This window comes from Manis javanica, chromosome 9 (assembly GCF_040802235.1).
Source record: "Manis javanica isolate MJ-LG chromosome 9, MJ_LKY, whole genome shotgun sequence".
Classification (NCBI taxonomy): domain Eukaryota; kingdom Metazoa; phylum Chordata; class Mammalia; order Pholidota; family Manidae; genus Manis; species Manis javanica.
The window spans coordinates 10,426,209-10,434,945 of NC_133164.1; the positions used below are offsets into that span (position 1 = coordinate 10,426,209).

An 8,737-nucleotide genomic window follows, 5' to 3' on the forward strand; every position below is an offset into this window, starting at 1 on the left:
GTAGCACTTCCATTCATTCTTCCTTTTTTTTTTGAGGGCATCTCTCATATTTATTGATCAAATGGTTGTTAACAACAATAAAATTCTGTATAGGGGGGTAAATGCTCAATGCACAATCATTAATCCATCTCAAGCCTAGTTCTCGTCAGTCTCCAATCTGCTGATGCATAACGAACAAGTTCTTAGATAGTGAACGAATTCTTACATAGTGAATAAGTTCTTACATGGTGAACAGTACAAGGGCAGTCATCACAGAAACTTTCGGTTCTGATCACGCATTATGAACTATAAACAATCAGGTCAAATATGAATATTCGTTTGATTTTTATACTTGATTTATATGTGGATCCCACATTTCTCCCTTTATTATTATTATTTTTATTTTTAATAAACTGCTGAAGTGGTAGGTAGATGCAAGATAAAGGTAGAAAACATAGTTTAGTGTTGTAAGAGAGCAATTGTAGATGATCAGGTGTGTGCCTGTAGACTATGTGCTAATCTGAGCTAGACAAGGGCAATAAAACATCCACGGATGCAGAAGCTTTCTCTCAACACAGGGGGGGGTGAGGTTCTAAGCTTCACCACTGTTGTTCCCCAGTTTCTCACCTGATGGCCCCCCTGCGACTGTGCCTGTCTTAGGTTGTTCCTCCCTTGAGGAATCTTACCCGTCTCTGGCTAACCAGTCATCTTCCGGGGCCATACAGGGAAATGTAAAGTTGGTAAGTGAGAGAGAAGCCATATTGTTTGAAAAGGTTAGCTTTTTACTTCTTTGCAGATTTATGCCCTGTGGCTTCTATGCCCAGCACTTGTCTCGAGGTATCTTTACCACCTGGAGGAATTATGATACTCGGTAAATTCGATATGAGGCACGAATTCTATTTAAGGGTTGTAATTTTAATAAAATGCTGAAGTGGTAGGAAGAAAGAAGAAAAGCTACAGATGTAGCATATGGAAGGAAACATGGGAGGATTGATTATTTCTTTGACATATCTTCTTGTGAGTACCTTAAGTATGTATAGGTTTTAAACTACTAACTTGCGCACACATATTAACATAATAGGAATACGGTGACATAAACAAAGCAAATCTATAATTACCAGCCATCTCTCATTCCTTTTAACTTGAGAATTTGAAAACTTCTCACTTAAAACATGCTACGAAATGTAAATTAAAATAAGCAATACCTTTAATATAGAATACAGCAATTTACAACATATTTGAAAATATGCTACATTTACAATAGTCTATTTTAAACAGCAACCCTTACAGTGAAACAAGAAAATTTCAAAAGTATAAGAATGAGATCCACATAATATGACAGCAGAGTGAATGTCAGTAACTGAAAGGAGAAAGTAAGACGGCCAGTGAGTTTACGTGGTTTCACAAAGGGCAAAAGTAAGCTACAGATATGACATTCACCCCTAAGAAATACAACTATGTACAAAGATAAAACAAGTAGGAAAAATATAAGCAAACTGTTGGCTCTAGGGGTACAGGCATATACAGAGGTGATTATTATACTATTCTTTCAACTTTTTTGAATTTTTTAAATTGTCACAATTAAAAGTTGGAAAAAAAAAAAGGCTTTAAAGTTGAGATCAGACTTTAATCTTATTATGAAGCAAGGGAAACCAAATCAAAGCAATAAGGAATAAAGATGAAAGAGTAAAATTTAGTGTGGGAAGATGTTCTCAGAAGCAGGAAAGATGACTTCAAAAGAAATATTAAATAGGCGAACATAATAGAATTTGCAATGTATGTGAAAACCCAGGAACATTTACAACAAATCCTGAAAAACTTTGAGAAAGTCATTTACTGCCCACAAGTCCTGTACTAGGCACTGTGAGTGATATAATACAAAATGTATGAAGACTTACCTTCAAAGAATTTATAATCCAGATGGAGAGACAAGGCATACATTTAGGAAAGTAAAAAATTGTAAAGCTATTTATATGTTCTTGAGGTAGCTACTTAATCTCCATGGGATTTAGCTCTCATTATTAAAATAGCAATGTGCATGGTGGTGGTGGGGGTCATGGGGAAGACAGTGTAGGACAGAGAAGACAAGTAGTAACTCTGTGGCATCTTACTACTCAGATGGATGGTGACTGCAACGGGGTATCGGAGGGACACTCCATAATATGGGTGAATGTAGTAACCACATTGTTTTTCATGTGAAACCTTCATAAGAGTGTATATCAATGACACCTTAATTAAAAAAAAGGAAAAAAGAAAAAGAAAGGCATCTTCAGGACCTTGCTATTTCACACAGCAGAGGAGGCTGCACTGTGAATCCTCTTCTAGGGTCCTGAGGAATCAAGGCCCTTCCTGAGGATTCCAAACCTGTGAATAAAAGACCCAATAACGGAAAAAAAAAAAAAAGCAATATGCTATTCAAGAATAGTATTTGATTAACTTTAAGGTCACATTTCACTCTAAACATCTTTATTCCCCATCCAAAAGCTAAATAAGTGTATCTCCTTCTGGAAATTTGCCTTAAATAGAGACAGCCAACTCCAAAATATCACTGACAAAACTTAAAAGAGCCTTAAAGTTTACTTACTTCACATTCCCACTGAGTTAGTATAAGCATGAAAAGTTGTGACATTAACATTTTAAGGTAGTTACAAATAAACCCTAAAGACTGTAAATTCTAAAACAAGACTTAGACAAAGGGTTACAACCCCACCCTAAGAAATTTTTTATAGGAATGATTTTATTTAATTTAGAGTTCTGTGGTCTCCCTCCTAAATTCTCTAGTCCTAAGCTGCCCATTCTACATCTGATCCCAGCTTTGGTCACAATTATACTCTTTTATTGCTTTAAGGCACATGGGCATTGCCACAGGATGGCATTCCCTCCCTTATTTCCTTGTTCCTGCTTTTATTCCATCTTACCTGTCATCACATTTGTCTCACTTCACACCTACTATTGGTTTTCAAGGCTGAAAAAAATCTCAGTAAAGAAATGTGACTTGGTACATGAATCAGAGAAGTGACTAGTCACAAAAGGGGTTGAGATCCCAAGGCACAGCCATAGAAAAGGAAAACTACTGGATGTTTCAGCTGCTTAATAGTGGAGAAGGCCACAAAGGGAGAAATTCTGAAGGGAAATCTTAGCTCAGACATAAAAAAACAATCCTGTAGAAATGCTGGAGCTCATAAATGGATGTTGGTGACCCCTGAGTTATCTGACCAGCAATGCCTAGAAGCTACCTCCTAGATACTAAGGTTCTTCTTCTCTTCACCCCACTGAAAAATGAATTTCAACTTAAGGCTTTATCAAGGAAAAGAGTAAATATAAAATCTGACTACTTAAAAAATTGATTATACAGGTTAAAAACTGCATTAAATTGTGGAAATCCAGGATTATAAACAGCCAGGGAACTCCAAGGAAAGGCAGAAAAGGTAGAGAGTGTTTGGTGTGGGGGATACAGCAGAACCTGAACATGAGCCCAGACTTCAGAATCACTCTTGGAGTTACGTCTTGGCTTCACTATTTACTAGGGATGTATGCTTGAGAGCGTCACTACATCTTATCCAGCTTCAGTTTCCCATCTAGAAATGACAAGATTGTTCTGAGGATTAGCTAAGGTGAATATATACCTGGCACACACAAAATAAATTGTAGTCTTTATTATTGTCATTAGCAAAGGGCACTAAATAGGTGTGAAAGTTGAGAGTAAGAGCCAACGAAAAATATTCCACAAATTTCCTCCAAAGTCTGTCAATGGATATGTAAGTTAACCTTAATGGCAATCAGAGAATGACCTTGTAGAGCACATCTGAAGTAGCTACTGTTAACTACAATTAGTGAGAGACACCGATAGAAAGCTGAGGGAAGAATAGGAAGCAAGGGTTTCAAGAACTGGTGTCCAGGACTGAGAGCACAGATCAGACTCTAGAATTTATGTGTGTCTGTGTGAGTGTGTTGGGGGTGTGGGGTACAAAGTACGTATCTGTGGTTTTGTTTCAGAAGTTCAGACATACATCTTTGGAAGGGCTTCCATTTGTAGAGAGCCAAAGGCAGCAGGACAGTATTTTACCCTTTTCCCTTGCTTGCTTTCCCATTCTGAGGTTTCAGATCCACTACAATCAACAATCACAGGTTTACAATAATTTTATTCAAAAATGTAATTTCTGAAAGCAAATTTTCTAACTCAACTCCACAAGCTTTTTCACAGAAAGGAAGAACAATCCTTGGAATGTGAATTTATCATAGTCAAGGTCATTCTTTCCAGTGCCAGATCTCCTATTTGAAACAGTATCAGCAACCCATACATACCTATTAGTTATCAGAAACTAAGAATCCATCTCTTACTCTAGAGAAAACTGGAAACATGAAATTGAGTATCAATTAATAAGTATCAATTATATCAATAAGTTCATATACAAATTATATTTTTTCTTTCTGATTTCAAAATCTTCAACTATTTCTATGATCAATTTAAAACAGGTAGATGTACATTCATTCTTGTATCTATTCAGAGCAACATTTATAACTGTTTTCTTAAATTTGACTGCTTTCAAAATAACACAATCTATTAAAAACTTTTGGAACTATGTTTTAGTTAAATTTAAAAAGGATGTTTAAAAGTGTGAGTCTAAGTTTCCTTTTTATCAAAACGTTATTAAACTAATTCATTTAAACATTTTTTTTTTTAACCACCAGTGGGTATATTTGGTCATTTTTCCTTACTGGATAGGAAAAAAAGTCTTAATCTTTCCTCTGAGTACTTGGTCTACCCATTAAACAGTAAAAGAGTGGCAGATGTTTCAGAGTTTAGTTGTTAGGTCTGAATTCACGTTAACAAGCCAGTAATTACTTAGAAGCAGCAAGGATGAACCGCTAGTTTTCAGCTATTGGCCATCAGAATGCCACTCAGTACATTTAAAACTCGATCTAAAGCTAAAAAGCAAGCAGCAGCAAACTGAAAGTCAAAATTTTTATGAAGTAGATAGAACTGCATATTTTACCCTGTGAGGATCTACTCACTTCTGATAAGGGCTTTACTCTATGCACTGTATCAACCCACTTTGATTTTAAGTAAAATGGAATACCATGGTTCAGTCCTCTACTACTATGCTTTCAAAAACTAACAAAATAAGGCAAAAAAAAAAACAAAATTGAAAGAGAAACCACAACAGCAATGAAAGCAATGCATCATATATAGCACTAATAGCACATAGCTAGTAAATTGAGAAATGAAAATTATACAATATTGTGGAGACACAGGAAATCATTCAGCTAATGTCACTGTAAATCAAACCTATCTTATAAGAAAACCAGCAATATTAAATAGAGCTATAAAGCTGCTTCTTGCCTTAGACCTCATAATTTTGTATTTGGGCATATGCAAGTAATTCCTGCAGAAATACAGTCTAGCAAAGTTACATATAATAGAGAAAAATTGGGACTAATATAAATGCCCTACAAAAAAGAAATAATTAAGCAAACCATAGTATAGTAATAGAACAAAATACTAGTCGATAAAAACCAGTAAGAACGTGTACTAGTTGACATTCAAATATATTATGTACATGTAATAACAAGTTATTTAAAAAGCCACAGTACACACAGTATTTATGTAGGCTAATAAAGCTCATAAATCGGAAGTGAAAACAATATAAACAGAATTTTATGTTCACTGGTCTCCTGTCTCTGCCAGTAAATGTAACGTAAAATAATTTTGAGAAGAGAAAATTACCAAATCCTTGGGGTTCTTTTGACTGTCTCTCAATACACATAGTGAGCTAAATTCAGGACATGGACTTTACATGTAAAGATCATACTACAAAAATCACACTTATGCTGAAGATATACTTGTTTCAACCCTATACTTATGAATGTTTTATAATATCACAACCGATAATTATTGCACTTTTGCTTAACAATTTCCTCTAAGAAATATAAAATACCTTTCAAGGGGGAATACACAATAAGCTAATATGATTATACTACTTTACAGATGGAAAAAGTGATGGAAACAGTATCAGTGACCTGCCCAATTCATCCAACTGCCGATTCCCTATCCTAACAGCATCTTCTGGAAATAAAAACTCCCATTTCACAACTCCCATTTCTAATTTTTAAAATAAGTACTTTCACCTTTTCTGAACAGTGTATACAAGATGGTCTTCCTTAACAAATATGGATGGGAAGAAAGTTGTTGTTAACACCCTGATTTAAGTTATGAAAATTTAAACTATTTACTGTTTGTCTCCTTTGAGGGGCAGAGTAGAAATACTAAAGTTTACTTAAAACTCCTTCCACCAGTTAGTCAAACTGTAGGAAAACAGCGTTAAAAGTACATCTTTCTGCTCTTCTAAGTGTTGTTTCCATTGACAAGAGAACTGCTAGTTAACAAAGATGAAATAAAAACATTTCAGAAAAATGATTTGCCTTGCTTGTTTTATCCCTGAAATTAAGGATTCCCTGAAATTAACCCAAAGCTAACTAAAAACGTAGCTACCCACAGAAGTGCCTGTTGAGAAAACAAAAATCACCTAACTAGCAGATGGCCTGTAAATTTCACTCATTTATTTGACATCACTTCCTCTCTGTAGCTTTCCCTAAAGACCCCAATCTACAGATGCTTCCTTATTTGCGTTTTAGAGCACTTTGGACATTGATCTTCTATAACGTTTCAGGTGTCAATAATCTGTTCATAAGCTATATCCTTTACTTTGAGGTTCCCAGAAGACAGGGACATATCTTTTTTTTTTTTGTCTGTGAGGGACTAATATAATACACTATTCCTGTTAAGTTTAAATTTAAAGACCAAATGCTAGGTTTTAAAGGCTGGTCACTAAAATATTTAAGGGAAAAACCAGTGTGCCTTCAAGACCAGCTCTCCCTTCCACTTGGAAACACTGTTTATTCTTTCAGTCAAAACTAAAGAGTGAAAGTTTCTTGAACTGCAGGGTAAGAGAGTTATAGTATTCAAATGGTAAATGTTGTCTTGAGCAAGTCTTAAAAATCCTTAGATATTTTTAGAGATCCAAGTTTTTAAACAGAAACTAAAATACCATAAAAATTTTAAGTTTCTTTAATGCCCTAAAATAAGCTCAAAATTTACAGCCACAGTAAAGCTTACAGTAATTAAACACCAGCTTTTTAAAAAAAAAATCAAACAATAAATAAGCCTATTTATAGACTGTAAAAGTTTGCTGAGAGATTATCTGAATTGTTAAAATTATGAAGGGTTTCAAAGATATCCTCATACCCGAAATGGTAAGTTTTAGCAACTTAAAATAATTGTGTATGTGTACTGTCATGCCCTATACAGATTAACCTAAAAGCAGGTTACTTTACTTATGTGTTTCACTAGCAGTTAAAACTGAAAACCTTGAAATGTGAAGGTCGTAATGATCAAGGTTTTCAAGACTTGCCCTAGGAAGAAAACGCCAGTTTCTCCTATTCTCTTCTCCTTTTAAGCGTTTGAAACAATCTCAGAGAAACTAGTGAGATCTTACATATTTTTCGTACATTAAAAAAATTATTTTTTCTGTTAGCAGTGGAAACTGGTTTTCTTAACCATTACAGCAACTCTTCGTTAATGCAGTTTACACGGTTCTGGGTGTTATACCGCACAAATGAGGAACCAACTGAAGTTAGCCGTGGAGTTAAATTACCAAAGTCCTAGAAAGAACAAGCTCTAATAACCAACCAGGAGTTCCAAGAAAGTAGAATAAAACAGGAAGCAATAAAATTAAAAGTTATTGGAAGACCTGCTGGTTCACTTCTTGGGAGTGCATGACACTGCGCGGTGCTCAAATACTCTTCACTCGGGGAACGCTTGCTGCCTGCACGCATCCAACTCCACGGGAGCGCCTTACAGACACAGCCCTGTTCCAGGAAACCTGGACACAGTTGCTCCTCTGCTACCTGGCCCGCCGGACGCGAGGCGAACTGGGCCCGCTGCGTCCTGCAGGGGCCGTTCCAGAGTCTCCGAGTCACACCAGGCGGACGTCAAGACCCTACCCACGTCCCGTCGGACCCCAAATCCCCTCCCGATAGTTCACCCAGAGGTCCGCCAGGCCTCACTCACCTTGCACTCGTCGCTCTTTTTGTCTTCGTCGCAAAAGTTGACGGGCGCCAGGCCGGGCAGGTAGAAAGCGGCGCCCGGGCGCGGGCCTGGGGCCCCCAGCAGAAGCAGCGGCAACAAGAAAAGCCGCGGCCACCGAGGTGGAGACGACGCCGGCAGCCTCGCGCTCATGACGGCTGTTTTGGGAAAAGGGCAGCCGAGCCGAGGGGCAGAAAAGGGAAGGGCCTGGGAGGCTCGGAGACTACAAGGCCTCTAGAACTGAGGCAGGCCGTCCCCGCGACAGATAGTTCCGGTTGCGTTAGGAGACACCGCGGCTCCCGCAACAGAAACCGAACCGGACCTCAACTGAGCATGCGCGGAGTCGCCTGCACATGCTCAGTGAGAGCGACCGCAAGCACCCGAGAGCTTCCGGGAGGGAGCGTGGACGAAATCCACTTTCCAGGGTTTCAGTGAGCCGGCTGGGTGGTGCTGGGAAAGCGGTTCCGGAGCTCCAGCTGCGATTCCAAATTCAGATGTTGAGCTCTGCTGGGGCGCGGTCGGAGCCTCCCGCTAGCCCGGCGCCCCTGGGTAGCTGCCCCGCCTCAATTTCCCGTAAACATCATGCTGTTTCCCCACGACGCTGCCCACTCCCACCAACCCTATCACCGAGGGGTGCTCCAGAGAGTACTTTCTGAGAGAGGAGTACGTGGA

The 8,737-nt window shown here is 38.2% G+C and overlaps 1 protein-coding gene across 2 annotated transcripts in view; it reads right to left on the reverse strand.

Moving 5' to 3' along the window:
• Positions 1–8,426, reverse strand: part of TM9SF2 (transmembrane 9 superfamily member 2) — a 56,367-nt gene extending 47,941 nt beyond the window's left edge. The window contains exon 1 of one of the 2 annotated variants that reach the window (XM_037024880.2): positions 8,051–8,426. In XM_037024880.2, coding sequence (XP_036880775.2) covers positions 8,051–8,218 — 168 coding nt within the window. In that variant the 5' untranslated portion in view covers positions 8,219–8,426. The remainder of the gene's footprint in view (positions 1–8,050) is intronic. The other variant, XM_037024881.2, reaches the window with a different exon arrangement.
• Positions 8,427–8,737: the final 311 nt, after the last annotated feature.